At 36.3% G+C, this 20,762-nt stretch overlaps 1 protein-coding gene across 1 annotated transcript in view; it reads right to left on the reverse strand.

Annotated features, from left to right (window-relative positions):
- Positions 1-2,012: 2,012 nt before the first annotated feature.
- Positions 2,013-20,762, reverse strand: part of LOC136709801 (ryanodine receptor 1-like) — a 95,779-nt gene continuing 77,029 nt past the window's right edge. The window contains exons 87-109 of the mRNA XM_066685315.1: positions 17,785-17,865; positions 16,554-16,642; positions 15,982-16,110; positions 15,746-15,850; positions 14,533-14,562; positions 13,492-13,521; positions 12,899-12,980; positions 11,487-12,799; positions 10,975-11,060; positions 10,649-10,820; positions 10,265-10,351; positions 9,911-10,165; positions 9,379-9,509; positions 9,200-9,242; positions 8,847-8,980; positions 7,870-7,930; positions 7,647-7,793; positions 7,363-7,497; positions 7,099-7,255; positions 5,627-5,691; positions 4,466-4,566; positions 4,305-4,356; positions 2,013-3,826 (exon numbers count right to left, since the gene is read on the reverse strand). Of these exons, the coding sequence (XP_066541412.1) occupies positions 3,731-3,826; positions 4,305-4,356; positions 4,466-4,566; positions 5,627-5,691; positions 7,099-7,255; positions 7,363-7,497; positions 7,647-7,793; positions 7,870-7,930; positions 8,847-8,980; positions 9,200-9,242; positions 9,379-9,509; positions 9,911-10,165; positions 10,265-10,351; positions 10,649-10,820; positions 10,975-11,060; positions 11,487-12,799; positions 12,899-12,980; positions 13,492-13,521; positions 14,533-14,562; positions 15,746-15,850; positions 15,982-16,110; positions 16,554-16,642; positions 17,785-17,865 (3,581 nt within the window). The 3' untranslated portion in view covers positions 2,013-3,730. The remainder of the gene's footprint in view (positions 3,827-4,304; positions 4,357-4,465; positions 4,567-5,626; positions 5,692-7,098; positions 7,256-7,362; positions 7,498-7,646; positions 7,794-7,869; positions 7,931-8,846; positions 8,981-9,199; positions 9,243-9,378; positions 9,510-9,910; positions 10,166-10,264; positions 10,352-10,648; positions 10,821-10,974; positions 11,061-11,486; positions 12,800-12,898; positions 12,981-13,491; positions 13,522-14,532; positions 14,563-15,745; positions 15,851-15,981; positions 16,111-16,553; positions 16,643-17,784; positions 17,866-20,762) is intronic.

Genomic DNA, 20,762 nt, shown 5'->3' on the forward strand with positions numbered 1-20,762 from the left:
TTTCAAGGAGGGGAAGCTCAATTTCGGCCTACATCATAAAATGTGTCGGTTTATTTATACGTAAATTCTACCCTCTGTTCCAGAAAATGATCTGTGACCCTGTCGTACCAACAAGGCGTCTTTTCCAGGGACTTGACTAGTGTCCTCTCAATGGCCAGCAGAGCTAGGCTGCTTAAACGGCCTTGGCCCATGTGAAGTGTGTCCGCCTGTGAGTGCTTTGTGACGGTGGAGGGGCTCAGCAGCACCCGCTGGACAGAAACTGCGATAGAAGTCAGAAAGAGTGATAGAAGTCAGTCTCCAAACACAAGCAGCTACAAAAAACCCACCAGAAATAGAAACTCGATTTGTCATTAGTCGTTTTTAACAAAGAAAATGCCGCTAAGAGGATCAAGAAAGTCTGGTTCAACTCAGAACAGAATGAAAATGTAATGCTCCCATGAATCTTTACACCAAAGTATCACTGATTCGCTCATTTCGCTGCCAATGAAAAAGGGATTCAGCCTCAGACAGATCATCCAATCATCATGCAGAAGCTGAGCGTCCGGGCCAGCCGAGGACAGCCCAGTGCCCCATAGACCCCCAGAGACGCTGAGCGTCCTATGGGCGGGACAAAACCCAGCATTTATCCAATGGCTCGTCTCGTTTCGCTGCACTTCGCTGCTGCGGGAAAGCCGCGTCTTTACCAGTGATAAGAAGCTGATTCTGAACAAAAGTTAATCGCGTTGTAGTGCATATTTATTCACTGACATGTACACACAACAGAATATATTTCATCACTTATTTTTTGACATTTTAGGGGAAACTGAGCTTCCCTTGCAGTCTCTGTTGGTGACCATGGCGCCCATTTTGGATCCAACTTTTATTTTTTAAATGGGAAGAGGGTCATGTGACACATCAAACTTATTGGGAATTTCACAAGAAAAACAATGGTTTTAATGTAACTTTATTCTTTCGTGAGTTATTTACAAGTTTGTAAAGTGCTCCCCATTGTGTTGCTATTTTCACACACTGATAGCAACACCGCAGCCTATGCCTAACAAAAAGACCACATAGCCAATCAGCAATATCACTATGAGCGATATCACCAATACTTAAAGAACACTGACAAACACCACATTTCATTTTAAAAAGAGAATTTAGTTCTGTTTGATTTGATGTAGTACACTAGTCTGTGAAATATTGAATAAACCATTGTTTTTACATCAGTGTTTTTTTTATGAGGCACTACTGCGTTTTATTTGTGTTAAAATATAGTGAACTGTAAAATGTCTTTAAATATTTTGCTTTAGTCCTACTTGCTAATGTTATGATGGATCTTTCCCTGGATGGTCTGTATATTAAGGCAAAAATAATTAGGGCATCAGCTAGATTTAACTCTAATTTGAGTGATATATCATATTGTCACTCTCCAATTAAAAGTATGTATCTCCATTGTTGTGAAATTTTATTTGAAATATCATTTGAACAAAGAAAATGTCATGACAAATGGACCAATATAAAAGCTTACATTGATTTCCATTGAAAGTTAAGGTTTTTTCATTTTCCTGTAAAGCTAATATTTTGGAAGATACATGTTTTTCACTGGAAAGCATCTATATATAGTATCTCATATGTCTTTTTAATTTATAGGCAATATAATTAACAATATTCTTTAATGGTTCGTTTGTTGGTTTGTTGGTAAAAAAAGTCCTAAGACCAAGACATAGCAATACAACTGTGCATCATTTACAATTACATTAATGAGGTTTGAAAGACTTACTTATCTAGAATGACCTGCAATTTGGTCATGTTACAAATGTAAACTAATGCAGAATTAAAAGTATTGCCTAGATATTCTTATTGATGTAGCATGGCATTCCTGCCTGTGTTGGGAGTCAAAGCTTAGAATGTTAAGTGAAGATAAGTGTTTAACAGCACTATACCAAAACACTCAAAGCATCAGAAGCATAATGAAAGAGAAGTCCTCTTAAAATACTGAAATTAATTTAATATTTTCGAAACATAGGATTTTGACAGATTCTCATTCAGATTTAAAGAAATGCCACCACTCTCCTGTACCTTTCAGTGCAGTTCAAACAGGCTAATAGTTTGGGCACATATTCTCACACTCACACGTACAGTCTGTATGTGTATGTCTGAGCATGAAGTGAAGCACAAATGGAAAAAAAAATCTAACACTTTATTTCTCTATTTGGGGAAAAAAGTATGAAGTATGACACTGGTCTGAAGATAGATGTCTGCAGGAAAAACCACAAACAATCTGACTGCAAACTAAGTATAATTCTTCATTTTTCATTAATAGCTCTTATTTTTCTTCAAAAAAAATCATATTATCTTTGAACAGAATGGCTGAATTGAAGGATCCAGCATATATATATATATCTTTCAATCAAACCCCAGTCAGTATGTGAAGTATTTCCCATCGGTGTTTTTCACAAACATAATGATCATTACAGTTGTATTCAATACACTTGTATGCACAAGCTTACCCACTCCTACATGTTTTTTTTTTTTTTTTGAATTTCAAAGTGAAAATAAGTAGGGGTTTTCTAAAGAGAACCCATGTCAGCATTTATTTGTGTTACTAAACTTATTTTAAATAATGTGTCTTTTCCATTTTGCTAAACTCATCAAATATATAGATTCTATGCTCTTAAATTAGCAGAAAAAACATCATTATTAAGTCCGTTCCCAGTAGAGTGTTTTTATGTTTTACTTATTTTTACTTAGAAAGTCATTTGAAGTGTTAAAACTCCAGCATACATCTGTAGGTCTATTGTAGGTCTACTATGTGATACAATGCACTGGCAAAATAAAGAAAATGTGTCCTCAATGACATATATTGCAATTTCTTTTTAAAGAGGAACAAGTGGATGTTGCCTGCTAACAATGTTTCTCTAAAAGTAAAGAAACACAGAAAACAATTTTCTCTGTACTTTACAGAGAAGTGGTAGAAGCACTGTGTGATTGTATAGGCCACAGAAACTGTCTCATCCTAAGACTTTGGAGTGCAGAATTGCTAGTTTAACAGGTTAGGTCAGTTTAAACACTGAACTTAGGTCAACAGCCTGGTTTAAATATGACTTGTCGGTCAGAGAGCAGGACTTTAGCAGTGACATGGCTCTGGTTCTGCAGCTCTGGCATGTACACACCTATATACACATAAATAAATACAGACAAAAACTTTATAAATTGCACTAAAGTTAAAAGTCTGAGATGCTAGACTTATAGGGTCTAATAAAAATATCAATACTGATGATCAATTAAAGAGTATATTCATAATTATTATTGTTGTAATTGATTCAGTATTAGGCACTGTGATGTTTTAAGATCCATAGCAACACCTAGACAAGACAGAGAGAAGGAGAAGGGCTTGAGGGTTCAGTTTTGCCTGTTTCAGTCTTTCAACATTGTATACAATCAAACTGTCCTTGTTCATCTCACTCTCACTCTCGCATACACACACATTTCAAAACTTTCTCTCATTTTTGTCTCATCTACACAGGTAAATTAAAGGCCTGGGGTGTGAGTATGTGCTCTAGTACATGTCCTTACTCAAACGGTAAAAGCCAGGCAAAGAAATTCCATCATGTTTCCTCGACTTCCGTCTCATTTCTATATTTTAAGACTTGTTTATTTACCTTTGTGTGACACACCCTCATGCCCTCAAACACTCACACTCACACACAAACACACGCATACAACAAAACATCCTCTGTGGCACTGAAATCTAGCCAAGCTGATCCTCATATTGTTTTCTGAAACAGTCGCCAGCTGGGAAGAAGTCCCAGCATCGTTCCTGGTACATCTTCCACACGTAAGATTCCTACAGGGAGAGAGAAAGGTTAAATGAGGGCAGAGAATAGAGAAGGGCAACCTAATAAGTGAATAAAGTGTTTTCTTTTTTGGCTGTAATCCAGGTATGACATACATGTCCAAATGTTTGTAAACCCCTTGCTCATCCTGCATTTCTTCTTAAATTAAGAGCATTAATAATGAATTCGTACCTCCCTTTGCTTTAGTAACAGTCTTTTCTGGGAATGATTTAGCTTTAGATGTTGGAACATTGATGTAATTATTTAATTGCATCAAGACACGTGTGTTTGTGAGGTCGGGTACTGATATTCTGATATTTCTTTTAATCAAATCCAACACACTTTCTCACCCCAAAGGTACTACATCACTCCAGGACACCATTCTGTTGCCCCACAGGCCAGTACTGGGGAGATTCATACCCCTCAAGCTATATATTATCAGTAACTCAGGCTCATGTTTAGATGTGCACAAAAACACAGAACACCAACCTGTCCAGTGTGCTCCGTTTCATCTTTATTAATTAAATACATCAGGAAAAACCTGTTTGGATAGGAAAGAAAGTTCAGTGTTGTGGAAATAAAATAAAAAATATAAGTAAACCTTAAGCTAATGAAAGTCACTGTGAAGATCTTGGAGAAGATCTACTTACATGTAATTGGCTAAGTTGTGTTCCTCCAGGGTATGTGTCTCAAAACCATGCGGAGTCGTGTCAAAATAGTCACTTCCGATTCCACAAATGAAGCACTTCGTCTAAAAACACAAGGAAAAAAAAAGAGTTGTTAGATATTTCTTATAGGTTCACATATTTGCTCAAATATTTCAGATCACCAGAATAATCTTTATAAAAGACACAGGCAACAGGAATAAACATAAAAAAAATGCTTTTAAAAAACATCCTATTTATTGAAGCTAAAGATATATTCAAAACCTATATCATCCATGCAAATAAGTAATTGCCTTCACTATCTCTTTTCTCTAACCTCCTGGACTCTTCTCTCAGTTGTGGTCAGAAGCTCTACTGCTCACTATAGGCAAATACATAGAGAGGATGTAGAGGAGCTTTTTCCCACAAGCCATCTGGGCCCCGAACTCAGGACAGCTAGTCCTGAACTACTTTAATTATATGTTAATCTGGGTCTTTTGTGACCTCTAGGATGAATCATGGATGTGCTCTTGGAAAAATGTTGGGGGGCCGGAGATATTCAAGCTCATTTACATGAAAAAAAGGTAATGGAAACAGGACAGAAAATGACAAGATTAAAATTTGACAGTAATTTTTTTTAACATTATTAAACGCAAACATATGCATTAACCACAATTAATACTTAATAAACAAACAGCATGTTTATGCAGATACATTTTTATATCTATAAACATCTGTTGTGAGGTCGTCATAGAGGCAGTAACAGTCAGAAATGTCCATTGTGTTTATGTGGGTTTTGGACGGATGAGTTTTGTAATAAATCAGAAATTGACAAGCACATGGATGATAGAAGCACCTCCACACATGATTAAGAGATTATGATAAATTATCTTAACAACTGTATAGGTTTACTTTTCCTGAGAAATCTGGATAGTTGACCTCTGGCCTAGATTAACATTTTTAAGATCTAAATTTTAAAGATTTATGGGTCTGAATTTTAAATGATAATTTAAAATTTGTCAAATGCCATATAAATAAAAAAATCTGATAAATATAATCAAATATTCAAAATTCTGAGTCAAATACTTTCAGAATAAATGAGTGATTTGGCTTCATATACCATGCAATGATGAATTACAATTGCAATTGTATTCAGTTTAAACGTACCTCCATGTCCTCTCTGACCTGCTCCTGTTGATCTCTGAGCTCACCAAAGGCATCAATGATCAGACCTGCACAACACACAAACAACAGTTAATAATGAAATATGTACACAACGTTAACCAAGTAACACCTTGTCTAAACCACAGAGGACATTCAGATCTACAAACATAAGCAAGAAACATCAGGGCTTTTTTTAAGTCAACACATAAACTCAACCTGTCAGGTAATAATTTCCAGATTTCAACGAATGGGTGGCTATGTCAGTGACCTTCAATCAATGGCACTATTGATTTTATTATAATATCTAGAGAAAGTTATTTTCCTCCACCTTGTGTTTCTCAGTATGTACTATGTTCTTCAAATAAATTGTTCTTTTAAGTGTTGTTTTGAGTTGGAAAATTTTATAACATAGTGTTATACACACACAGAGATCAACCCTAACATTATGACGACCACCTTGTTTCTACACTCATGGTCTATTCTCTCAGCCCCACTGTCTACAGGAGCACTTTGTTGTTCTACAATTACAGACTGTAGTCCATCTTCTGCTCTACATACTTTGTTTGCTCCATTTAAACTTCTTCAATGTTCAGGACCCGCCACAGCAGGTATGATCTGTGTGATGGACAGTACTCAGGACTGTAGTGAACAGGGCCGTCAGTAGAGATGAATGATTATGGGGTTTAAGCTTTAACCAGGAGAGTCTAGGGGTAGTTGCCACATAGCAACACATTTCTTTGACGAGGTACAGATTAAGCAAAATCACAAGCAGCTGCTGCCTTTACAAAATATGGTTAAATATCCATCTACAGGTAGAAAAACCAAACTGACTGATACAGACCTATAGCCAACGGTGTCAAAGGGACACGTAACCGCAGCAGCTGCCCCAGGTCCTAGTGCGCCCAATTAACATTGTTAATATGGAGACAGAGAACTGTTGTTGAAAATGAAAGTTTGGGAAAGGGGGGTGCTAAAGAACATTTAGTGGGGGCTACAGTGGGGCTCCTGCTAAAACAGTTCTAAGAACATCCATGGTATTAGCATGATGGTGTTGTGTTAGTGTGTGTTGTGCTGGTACAAGTGGGTCAGACACAGCAGTGCTGCTAGAGTTTTAAAACACTGTCCAATAACTGTCCACTCTCTTAGACACACCTCCCTCATTGGTCCACCTTGTTTATGTAAAGTCAGAGATAGTAGCTCATCTGTTGCTGCACAGTTTGTGCTGGTCATGCTCTAGTCCTCCATCAGTGAAGACAGGATGCTGCCCATGGGATGCTGTTGGCTGGATATTTTTCTTTGCTTGACTATTCTCAGTCAGCAGTGACAATGAGGGGTTTAAAAACTTGAACAGCACTCGTATCATTGCAACACACAAGCAACACACTGAGAATGATCCCCCACCCAAATCATACCTGTGTTGTGGGCATTCTGACCAGGTACAGCTGTCTATGTAAGAAAGTAGGGTAGTGTCTCACCTTGAATAATGGCCAGCAGGATGACGATTACAAAGAAGAAGAAAGTGATGTCAAAAACAACACGATAGAGCTCATAATCATCCCCAGCTGGATCCTCGATTTCGTCACCTATACCACCGCCAGCTCTCACACCCACATACATGTGGAACAAATAACACTGGGAGAGAGAGAGAGAGAGAGAGAGAGAGAGAGAATTTTCTGTTTTCACCAAGTACAGCACAATTTGGTCTGTAAAATTCACACTAATGATAGAGAGAATCTTACTGTCATCATGTCATCACACTTCATATCTGGCTCATCTTCATCCTCACTCATATTGTAGAACTTGCGGAAGAAGTTGAAGGCCACCACGGTATAGAGGTACACAACTACAGCCAGCAAGCCCACTGTCATCAGCAGCTAGAGCAGTAAAAGGAAACATAAAAACAAGGTAATGAACAAACCAAATACTTCGTATATGTGTGTTTTGGCTAAATTACTTTCATTTGAAGAAAGCTTCTACAACAATTCTAATGCAAGCCCTGATTTGGCTGCTCGATTAACTGTACCTGTTTCCCATTGTGGGTGACAGAGGACAGAATGGTACGCAGGGTTTTCACACCCATGGCAATGTCCAGAAGGTGACAGGCAAAAAAGAAGTTGTTGTAGTGACCCAGCAGGGACATGACCATGTACCAGACCAGGTAGAGGAAAGTCTGAGGAAGATTTACAAGAGTGAGCATCCAGACACTAAATCAGGAACACAGTAACACAAACTGCATTCAAACTCACATTATCAGTGAACACAACTCCAAACTTCCAGATCTGGTACTTGATGTCAATGGAGGTCAGCCTACAGACACAACAAAAAGTATAATTAAAGTAAAGTGCTTACTCCAGGCAAATCATTAATTATTAATGATTATAAGTAACATTTATTTCAAGAATATATATAAACACCAGAAGTGCAATGCATATTTGATTTTTTAATATCTACCACAAGCTTAATATCTTGTGGTAGATATTAGATATTAGATTAATATCTACTACATGCTGACAAATTAAACACAGTTTATATTTAGAAAAATTCCAACAATAAAATCTAAGTTGCTGACACATCAGGCTGTTGGTCTCATTACTTGTAAAAGTCAGGGTATGCATTCTTGCAATGCTGCTACAATTTAGAATATAGCTGTTTGTTAAAATGATTATTGGCCCAGAGTGTACAGCAAGACATGTTTGAAGAATTCTGTACTGTTTCTGCTTACAGAAAATGAATGAATGAATGTACTGTTTCCGCACAGAAACTGATAACTGCCACATGCCATGTGTCAAAAACAAACCCAAATTCCAAAAATGAAAATAAATGTAAATAAAAACAGAATGCAATGAATTCCAAATCTTATTGATCCATATATTGTTCACAGCTTATTTGCAACTGGGGTATTTTTGGGCTTCACATGGGCACTACTTCTGTGCTGCAGCATGATGCACATGGCTAGTGTGAAAGACTACAGCGATTAATATAACAGCATATTTCACAAGGCATTGTGCTTAAGTTCCTAGGAAAATGTTTTACATTCTCTCTTGAAAACTGCATTTATGGTGTTATAAAGACATGGCAATATAATGCCCTCTGTACAATGAATACAGGAGTATACTATGTCATACTACATACCAACTTTTGTACATTAATGGACGTCTATGAGTGTGTGTGTGTGTGTGTGTATGTGTGTGTGTGTGTGTGTGTGTGTGTAATTATTCTGTACCAGGTGAACATGGAGGTGTCAGGTTCATGCTTCTTCTCATGCGTCATTTTACTGACATCCAGAGATTCCAAGTCCATTCCTAGAAGCTCAGCAATCCTCTCTCTACCATAGATATCTCCATATTTGTCAAGCACCTGTTATCAGATAACACAGATATCCTTTTTTAGTATATGCATTAGTGAGTAAATTACAGTTGGATATACTGCTTCAGCAATGCTGAAAAACTGACAATAACACAAAGGAAAGTCTTGCTAAAGAGTTTGTTTCTATGTAGAGCCCATTGCACAATTATGAAATTTGTACCACATTAGTGTACCATGGAATTGATAGAGAAGAACAAATATGTCACCCACCTTTCTCTTTACAAACTTGTCCCAGTAATTGTTAGGAAATGATCTGTTTGAGAAAAGGAAAATCTAATTTAATATGTAGGTATGCGGGACATGCACTATACATATTCCAATGTTTGTAGATCAAATGAGTACAATTGAATGCATAAATATCAAAAATGTTATGATATCCATATCCTTACGGTGTATTGAGCACCAGCCTGTCCCACTGGCCTTTAATGTCATCATCTTCTGGCTGTTCAGTTACATAGAGTCCATCAAATTCCAGCTTGCGGGCCAGCTCCTTCTCCCTCTTAAAAATGACCAAAGGAACCTACACCACAAGCAAACGTACAAAAAACTACATGACCAGCATTACATTGCTGTTGGACCTAAATGTTGTATCTTCAAAACTGTAACTTTACAAGATTATAAGAAATAAATCTTTCAATATACCTGCAATTTAGCTTAATGTTAAGAGTTTTGCATTGTAAACAAATATAAACAAAGTCTTTTGCATATTCTAACTATTATTTTTACACAACAGAATGGGCCTTTTAAAAACCGTTTATCTAAAAATAAATGACTGATTTTGTTCCAATACATTATGTAACAAATTTATTACATGACAAAAAAAAAATTACAGACAAACAACACTCTAAATAAGAGATGCTTTCATATAATTCATTAATAATCAATTATTCTCTCCTTAGTGTAACTGTGTGAGCTTTAAACCTTGAGACAGTTGTAGCCGATGATGCAGAGGAAGGAGATGACGGTATGCAAAATGCCAAAGAAGGCAAGAGCAGGCTCCATATAACCTGTGCTCTCCTCCAGGAAGTAATAAACAGGGCCTTCTTCATCATCCTCATCTCCATTCTCCTCCATTCCAGAACCTTCTGCCTCTCCGCCAGAACCTTCAAACAGTCCAGAACCTTCAAACATAGCAGAGCCTTCAAACTCCTCCTCACCAGGAGGGCTGCTGGACACCTGTGAGAAAGCACAGGGCAAAATTATGTTAAACGCTGGGAATTACTCCCAAACTGGAAAAATGCAGTTGGGAATGTAATAAAAATTAAAAGAGCAGACCTTGTAAAAGAGCAGGATGAAGTTCAGAGCAAAAGCGATGAACAGAGCCAGGAAACGCAGGTTGTAAAAGTTGCGGGACAGGTAGTTCTAAAGAAGATTAAAAAAAAACTTTATTAGATGCAGAAAAGAAAGCGTATATTAGTTTATGCATATTCAAAGATGTCTCAGGTAGAACATGTAATTCTAAGCAAGGGGGAAAGACCCTTTTGTAATGTCAGTTATGCTGTGGACCTTTTATCAGAGAGAATTATTTGGACAAAGCACTCAAAAGAAGAAAGGTCTACTGAGAATATAATTTAATTATATATTATGTTTTGCTATCATATATTTGTTAGTGTAATTTTTATATGATTTAAAGACCTTTAAAAAAAAATGGTGACTTACCATGAATTTGATCCTCTGCACCTCCAACTCATTCCAGAGCTCAAAGCCCTCCTCTGCAGCTGCTTTCCCTTTCTTAGCTTTGGCTTTCACCCTTTTCTCTTCCTCCTCCTCCACCTTTGCCTCCTCTGGCTGGGCTTCAGGTTCCTTCTCAGACTTTTCTCCATTCTCAGCACTTCAATAACAACACAGACCCAGAATAACTCAGTCTATAACTGGACTGTTGAGTAATATAATTAACATACTTTGATATTAATGGAAGCATGTCAGAATGTCTCCAAACTGATACTTGATTGAAAAATGGAATCTATTTTGAATCTACAACTTACTCTGCTTTCTCAGGTTCTGGAGCAGACTCTTCCTCTACTACTTCTGCTTCTGCTCCTTCTTCCTCACCCTCAGCTCCTTCACTCAACTGAGGAACAGATCAAACAATTTGATACAAAAAAATTGAGAAGCTATAAACTGCATAATGTGTTCTTGTATGTCACATTTTAATGTATTTGAAATGAAAAAAAAAACAGTATATATTTTTATTAATAATATTCACTCATATTATAACCTAAAAAATTATAAATGTACTACCCATGTATACATACCCTTGCCAAAGCTAATTTACTGTATACTATTTATTGTAATACAGTCCACCATTGTGCGTTAGCTTCTTAGGTTAAATGAAGCACCTTGTAATGAACCAACTGTTTAATTCCTTACTAAACACATATGTGCTAAGAAGAAATGACTGCCAATAAAGCTGATTTTGATTCTGAGGTAAACTCATCTGTTATATACTGTACTATATTGTGATATTACAAATGCATAGCTTCTTATTGTCTCCCACCAATTTCCTCTTTAGCAGTGGGGTGCCTTCTGGTGTCGGGGGCTCTTCTGGCTCTGTTTCTCCCATGTCACCTAGACCTCCAGGTGTATCGAAGCCTGGCCTGCCTCCTCCCTCTGCCTCTTCTCCATCTTCACCTTCTTCCTCTCCTCCACCAGCTTCCTCTCCTTCACCCATTCCACCTGCTTCCTGGACCTTCCTAGCTCCTGGCTCAGGTGGGAGGTCACCATGCACCTCATCTTGAGTTGGGTCAGGCATATTAGTCAGGATTTCAGTTAGCGTCATCTTCTTAGCTCCCTCCACTAAGCCGCCTCCAAACAAAGAGTTCCAAATGAGCAAGAAAAATCCTTTGCATACACTGTAGATGAAATGCAGGATGCCCACGAGAACGGTGAAAAAGAAGGTAGCCAAGCCAACAATCATCTCCTTTATGGTCATTTTCCTAAGCTTGCGATAGCGTCGTCTCAGATTGCGGAAAGTGAACATGTTGAGGAAGTTAACCACGCTCTTGATGAAGTCTGCGAACGCTGAGCTGGACTCAGCTGAGGCCTCTTCTCCATTTCCTTCCTCTCCTTCTCCTCCTTCTCCACTTCCACCTCTGCCACTTTCCTCTTCTTCTTCCTCATCCTCATCTCCAATGCCTTCTTCCTCCTGCTCGGAAATCTGTGAAGCAATGTTCATCTCAAAGATGGTGTCCTCACAGAAGTTGACAAAAAGTTCCATCTTCTCAGATTCACCGCCCTCATTAACCACATCAAATATGAACTGCCTCTTGGATTCTCTGACCTGAGGCATCTCCCATTGATTGCGATTGGCCTCACTGATTTCAAAGTAGATGCGCTCAATCCTTTTGCTGGCACCCATGATTTCAATGCGGCCGAGGAAAGGACGGAAATAGTTCAACACACTTTCGGCCTGTTCTAGGAAATTTTGCAAGCGTGTGTCATGAGGCACGTGCTCAGAAAGGTTGGTGAGCAACACAGCAATGTTGAAGCCAATGTCTTTGGCTGGCTCCTGGAAGCGATTGGCAAACTCCTCAAAGTTGATCATTTCATTCTCATCTGCCTCAGAGCAGGAGAGTAGAAACTGGATCTCAGAAGGAGAGTATTGCTTCTGGCTATCCATAGCCTTGGAGAAGTCTTTCTTAGAGATCAAGCCACGGGGATCTGTCACATAATCCATGAAAGCGTCTGATGCCACAATGTCCTTCAGCTTCAGGAACATGTCAAAGAACTTGAGGATCATCTCCACATTGCTGGATGACTCCACCAACATGTCCACCATTTGACGAGCAATTGTGCCGTTCACAACATTACCTGGAATCAATAGATATAACATAAACAGTGCGGCAATACAGCATGACTTGTACATCTTCACAACTTAACTTATCAAGTAGAGACTCATGTGCTTCATACCTTCAAGGAGAGAGAGCAGCATTACAACCATATCCTTCTGGAGGTCTAGAAGTTCCTTCAGCAGACCAATTTGACTGGAATCCTGAGTTTGTACAAACACATACAGACAGAGCAGAAGTAACGGAATGTTACAAGTTATTCATCCACAAATAATCAAAACCCACTCACATTTTGAGTAGAAGGGAAGGGTTCAATTTAAAGACACAAAATGAGTTTCATACACTGTAAAAAATATGTATGTCAGCTTAAATTTGTTGTCAAATTTCTGAGTAGTTTATTTCTTCTGTTCTCAACTTAGTTCGCTTAAAACCCTCCCTACAAAGGATCTTGTAGATGTACAAAAAACAGCATAGGTTGAGATTTCTCATTGCCATTTTCCCTCCACATTTACCTCAAGGAAAATCTTTGGCTTAACTAAGTCTAGAAAAAAGTTTATTCAGGTGTGGATCTGAAGAAGTGGATCTGAATTTATATTTCTTTTCTTCTGTATATAAATTAGCTTGAGGTTACTAACAGTTGTTTATTCATTTTTTTCTGGTGAGTATCAGGTTTAAAGAATCACAAGATCAAATATCATCCATCTATTACCTTACCTCAGAGTGTGTTCTACTCCAGAAATGATCCTGAGTATGCGTTTATTAACAACAAATACAAACAGAGCATCACACACTGTGGATATCTACACTGTATATTATGACAGTTCAGTTGGATGGGGTGGAGGAAAGGACAAACAGGCAGAATTGAAGAGGCAGTATTGAAAGCAGCTAACTCTGGTCAATGTGAAATCAAGCATGAGAAGTATCTGCCACATGTCAATAACAGGAGTGTCTTTAAGCACTAATGACATCTTATGCCATCTAGTAACATGACTTAAAACAACTCTGTTAAATGGACCCTGAATACCATGAATGTACAGCAAAAGGACTTTACACTAAGAAACATCTGTCATATCATGACATGTCATAAAATGTCATTGATCCTTATACTTTGTTTTTGTATCCCAACTTTGATGGTGTCCAGTACTGTGTAAATCCACAGAATATTTGTTGTGGACTATAAAAGGAACAAGGCACACACATGTTGGTATACATAGGATAGTGGCACACTTCTAATTTCAGAGAAGTTAACTGCAGGGTTAATGATGGATCTGAGAAATCAGAAATCTGTCTTTTGTCTTTATCATGTGGAGCAAATGGAGCATATTTACAAGATTGAATACCATATACTGTATAGGGAAAACAATCATAGCAGTCCCCCATGATAAATACAAGAGCAGGACTAACTCAGCTAACAAGGAAGGGACTTGTAAGGGACTTCTAAGGGGGTGTCAGAAAAAAAACCCCCACAAGCCTGGTATTTGACTGTCTGAAAATGAGAGGCACAGAAGCTGGATGGCACTGTCAAGTGATTTAAATTTTTTGCTGATGTTTATGGAGAAAACCTATCCTGTTTATGATATGATTTTAGTTGTAATAAAGCTGATAGATGATTGTTATATTTTGTAGGAAAACACACACACACAATCTGACAGTGCATTCCAGAAAATGTGCAACCAGAGGTATGGAGTTGTGTGCGGTGAACGGTAGATAAGTTTACAGGTAAAATATGAGCAAAGGGGAAACGCAAAATCTTACGCCATTTCGGAGTCCTTGATCGGGGTGCATCTGGCAGGGTCACACATCAAAATAAAAATGTTATCCATCAACATTTTTAATAAATTTTTGTATTCATGTTATCTCTCCATTTTGGACCAAACAGGTGATCCATTCTATCATTTATATTTGTTCTTATACCTATTTTAAGCACTCGTGTCCTACTGTCTCTAAAGCTGCTAGATGTGATTACAAGACAAAAAGAAACACTCTAGTAAAACACTTTCCCATACTCTTACAATTCTGATGAATAGCTCATATTGCTGAACAACATTTTCAATTTAATACAGCAGTGTGTGTCAGCGAGGTTGGGATTGTTTTGTTAAAAGTTAGGCTAATTAAATTTTGGTATAAAAATATATAAAAAGAATAAAGTTAAATACAGTTAAATGATGTATTAATGTTCTGCAGTCTTACATTTTGGGCACTAATTTTTAAATCCTGGCTTTTATAACAAGTACATATATTTAGTACATGATGAAAAAGATGTCTATGTTTCTGGATCATCAGGTTAATTTAAAATGGCTTTGTATCTATGTTAGAAGCAGGAGAGACACTCTCTAAGAGAGAAATACAAAAATTAATTGAATCAAGTGAATGTGTACCAGGCTTTTACATACAGCAGAGCAAAATCAGACAGCAGGACAATAGAGATATGTCTAAAAAGAATTATAGTTGTTTAAATATAACATATGGTCAGTTAGTCAACAATGTATCATTATAATTGATTTACTGCGATAAAAGGCCAAATTTTAAAAGCACAGGAATACTGGAAAAATAATCAAATTCAAAACATCAGATCAAAGAAAGAACAAATTAAAGGAATAAATGCATGTTTTGGAGGGAACATAATATATGTAATCATAAACTTAATAAAAATGTTACAAAATTTAAAAAAAATGTTGGTAATGCAATAATTCTAAAGAATGCTAAATGCAGAAAAAAAGTTTAAAGAAAAAATGTGTTCAACAAAACAATTAGTGTGTATCATGTAAATATGTGTTAAATGTACACATGGTATTTAATCTTTTGTAATTAGTGCTTCCTCTAATGCTTAAAAAAAAAAGCATTAACACATTAAGAATTCACAAGCACCAAACTCTTTATGCTTACTATCAAAACTTTATTTCTGTAATATGTGAAACAATGTGTGCGATTTCTGGGAGTACGGATTTGTGGGAGATTGCAATTTTACCTGTGCTAACTTCATCATCATATGTGCAAACACATGAAGGAATCCCACCACGGCATCCCACAGTCTGCTGTGAGCCAGGGACTGCTGGTTTCCCGTACATGGGCCCTGAGGGACAGACACACAGAAGCCAAATGCACATTAAAAACCCAGAGAAAGAAAATGGCAAAGCAATGTGTACACAAAAGAAAGACAGGCTTGAAACTTGAGTACTTAGGAGACAGGATAAAAAGCCCTACCTGAATGTATTCTGTCAGGCTGTTAAAGACCTGCTTTGCTACTGTCATGGCCTTGGAGAAGTTCCTTTTGCCTGGTTCATCAATGATATCTTTTCCAGAGTAGTACCAGTAGAAGTCACTGATTGATTCCTTTGAAAGAGGAGTGAAAATGTAAAGGCGATAAACTGACAGATATGATGTTTTCACATGTACACTGTACAAAATATTCTGAGCTATGACAATTTTGAGGGAAATTAATATATAATTGTTCACAGAGCAAAATACACACTTTCTTGCCATGGCAATGTATTCTTAGACTCAAATAACTAACTCAATAATTAAATAACTAACTTTTTCAATTTAGTTTTTCTTTATTTTGATTTATATTGTCAGATGTGAAAATATAAACAACATTTGGGTTTGCACCAATAAAACTACATCTTCTTGTCTGTTCCCATACAAACTGAGGATCAATTGTTTTTATAGATAATACCTTTTTATGATGATTACCTAAACTTTAGTGTAAATGAACTCAATGTGGAAAATGTCTTAATTAGCACTGGTAAGCTAGACTAGTAACAAATCATTTCTACCTGTAGTCTCAGCAGGTAGTCCACAGTACAGATAATAATGTTGATGGTTGTAGTGCTGCCAGTTTGCGTTCGAAGATAGTTCTGGAAATCTGGAGAACAAAGGAAGAGCTCCGATTTAAAAATTCCTACCCTCCTCCAGAATTTACATAATGCAGTTTCTGCAGTGCTGAGCCCAGAGTAGCAACTGAGGCACTCTTCTCCCATTTACAGGACAATGAAGCCACATGATAATTTTGAAGCTGCAATTTTAAGGTAATCTTACATAGTGTTCCTTTAAGTTCTTTTAACTAATTTTTGTTACAAGCTATCACTAATGTCAGTATACAAATGTCATCAATAGAATGAGAAACTCTGGAATAGCCATATAAAAATCTTGCCAAGCCTCAAGTAAATGGGTTTAAGCCCCCTGTTGGCTCTGGCCTGTGGAGCTGTAGAATTGCATTAGTTGGAGTGGTGAAACTTAATTCAATACAATTCAATCATATTTAGTGCTGTAAAAGTTAGCATGTGATTAATCTGGAAACTATAACATGTTCATATATTTTGTAATGCAAATAAGTAATTTTACCAAATTCGACCACAATGTCCTCCCATAATTCACTAGTTTTAGAGATTCTAGTGATAATTTAGTGGTTTTATTACACAGTGGTAACATAGCATTGCTACTGTTTAGTTCAGAATGTAGATTACTTTGTATTTATGATAAAATATGTATTAAATATTATAACCAACACTCACTCTTACCATCTCTCTATTTGTGTGCTTGCCACATACACACACACACACACACACACACACACATACACACACACACACACACAGCTGCTGCGAGAAGCTTGGCATGTTTTTTTTTTTTTTTCTCATGCCTAGCTTAATCCACATTTACCTCTTATAAAATTGCTGAAGCTGGAATATGGAGGTGTTTTATTGTCTAAGCTGTGAGCTGCATGCTGCAGTTTTCTCAAATAAACCTTGTGTCTGAGATTCTTAAAGTAAAAAGAAGTTTCCTCTAACCAGTTTGTCATGCATACCACCCTACACCTTTATTTATCTCCTTTCTAAGAAAAAAGCGTATACATTTACCTTTCGATTAATCATGATTAATCTCAGACTGAGGTTGTGATTAATTCGATTATTTTTTTTGTTAATCAATTGACAGCACTAATAATTGTAATGTATCAGTTGAATATGCAAATAAAATTTTATTTATTAAAGGTGTTTTTTAACTTGCCATTATTGTGGCCCTCACAAAGCAGCTGCAGGAAACGAAACAGGTCACATGTGAACTCATCATCCGCCATGACTTTCTCATCTGCAGAGAATAAACAAGACAAACATACAGAAAATCATAGGCACACAAGCCTAGATGCACTACAAATGGTTTAGTTTATGCAGAAAAAGTTAAACTGAAATTTTATTTGTTAATGTGGTATGTGTGGCAGTATAAAATGTTGGAAAACTTATTCTGCCCAGTTATGCACTCTACATGTATTAGAGAGTTTCGTCCAGGACCACTCTTTAAATACAAGTTATTAATTGTTTACAGTGTCAGAAAAAGCATACATTTAACAGAAAATGACACAAACGTCTGCAACATTAAAAATAAGATCAAATTTATCCATTCTTGTTTACTCTAATGCCACATTAATGATTAAATTTGTCTGGTTTTAGAACCAACAAATTACCCAAAAAACAACTTACCAAAGGAGTGTTTCCACTCAAAGAGACACTCGCATTCACTTAAGCAACTGCCCAAACACACACATGATGCATACCAGATTCTCAGAACATATAACATTATACACTTAAATAAAGAAGATTAAAATAGTAACAATGTAACTTTTGTTTATGGAAGACACAATAAAAAAAAACACATTATAATATAAAACAAATACATGAATGTGTTTTGGTTATAAAATACATCATTAAAATAATTATTTAAATTGGTTTTGGTATTTATTTATTTCTGTACTTTATTACTGATGCCTTTCCACATTTCTACAGGTATTTATTTATGTATATCATTTATGTACATTTCCTCATTTATTTATATATTTCTCTATTTGGTAATTTCCATATTGCTACATAACTTTATACTTTCTGTATTTCCACATTTCTTTATTTATTTATTTCAATATTTGTGTGTACATATGTACATTTTTGAGGGTTTGTCCTAACCACTGTCTATAACAGGATTGGTAAAAAGGTGTAAGAAGGGTTTGAGTGAGAAGTGATCTTTACTGAATGACATCTGTGCCTTTAAATGGCATCTGGCAGTAAAGTGACACTATAAAAAAATGGTATATATCAGTTTCTGAATAACTCACTGAGTGACACTTGTCTTTCATGTCTTTATTTACAGCTTAAAATTCAGTTCTTCACAAATGAAGTATTAAACAGAAGACAACATTCGACTCTCCTCAGACTAAATCAGTGACTCTAAATGCTAGCCAACAGCCATGTGAACAATGACAACTGAAAATACTAATTTAAAGACTGTTTCCACAGCTGCTGGCTGAAGTACTCATGTGGTTAGTGATACGGTTTAGTATCTCATTTAGTCTGAGATGAGTTGTGTCTTTATTCAGTGTTTTGAATTTTAAAAGCAGGCACATGCCACTCAGTGAATGACACCTGCCAATACTTGCTAGTAGGTGTCACCAAAACAACTCTTATAGCGCTTTAACAATTCTGCTTTATATATTAAAGACTGGACCACCTGGCTTGTTGAAACACCTACATAGAAACACAGAAATGAGTAAGTGTAGATATGTGGAAATATGGAAACAAATAAATAAAGAGATATTGAAATACATTAATAAATAAAAGTAGAAATGGGTAAATATAGGAATATATAAATTTAAAAATTTGATTGATTAAAACAAATACAAAGAATTAAGAGAATTATGTTTTTTTCATGACAAAAACATATTTATGTATTTATTATTGTCATGATTTTTTATATACATTTATTTATATATTTATTCATAATGATGTCTTTTTCCTTCTCAGAAAGCAACTCGGCTGCAAACAATGAATAAATAAAGACAAAATATGGGCACAGTAAATATTGAAAATTGTTATAATATCATTATACATCTTTAGATTAATTTTCTATTGAATGTATGTTTTCTGCTTTGTACCTGACGTTGAAACATTAACATCTTATACTTAATAACTTTTTTGACTAGAAGTAAAATAAATGAAACTGTGGTCTCTTACTTCCACAAAGCAGTATTTCTTTTTAATGTTAATATGTTAAGAGTTATATGTGAAACTGTCCCTGTTTATGCATATGAATACAAAGGTGGAGTGTTTGAATGTAATCACATCACAGCAACCTGTTCTTACATGTTAGCATGTTAGTACAACCATAATGACATCTCTAAGATACATCCTTCTGTTTGTCTATCCACCATGGAGCAGATCAGATCAGCAAACAGTGGGAAAAGGTGACAGGCACAGGTCATCTGCATTGTTCCAGCTGTTTATGCCCCCGACCCTCCACCCCAACACACAGACAAACACATAAAGACACAAATACGAAACACCAAAACATGGAAAGCAGACAATGTGAAGCAACAAAAACACAGACAGAATGACGATCACAATGTGATCAGAATGTGATGTCAAACATTTATATTCCAGGTGTATGAAAAAATTCTGACTATGGGACAGTATGGAACATTTATTAATGAGATAACACAGTGAAGAACGTGGTCACAGATAAAACAGAGAAGAGTTTTGGGAACTTCTCTGAAACACACACACACACACAAATACATGCAAGACAGATCTACTGCACTCTACAAACTCTGTTATTCAAGGTGTAGAAGAGAGGGGGGACATTGTGGGCAAGAAGGGATAAATAAGGTCTAAATGCTGTGAAGCAAAAGATCAAAACAATGGAATGAAATGTAACAGATGAAATTTGTTAGTAGTGTGAATGAGAACCGAAAACAAAACAGGAATTCAAACACAACATGTAAAATCTAAGCAAAACTATAGCAAACCTGATTAAGACTAAATTAAATATATTTTACAAATACTCAAGAAAAAGTGAAATTGTGAGTATGCCAAATTTATAAAGCAAAAGAACAAAATGTTAAGAAAAAGTCCACAGAGTTTGAGTACTAATCAAATGTTACAGTTTTAATAATTTACTTTAGTAATGGGGACCAGACTTTGTGAGCACTAGATAATAATTAC

This window comes from Hoplias malabaricus, chromosome 11, assembly GCF_029633855.1.
Source record: "Hoplias malabaricus isolate fHopMal1 chromosome 11, fHopMal1.hap1, whole genome shotgun sequence".
In the NCBI taxonomy this organism is placed as follows: Eukaryota; Metazoa; Chordata; class Actinopteri; order Characiformes; family Erythrinidae; genus Hoplias; species Hoplias malabaricus.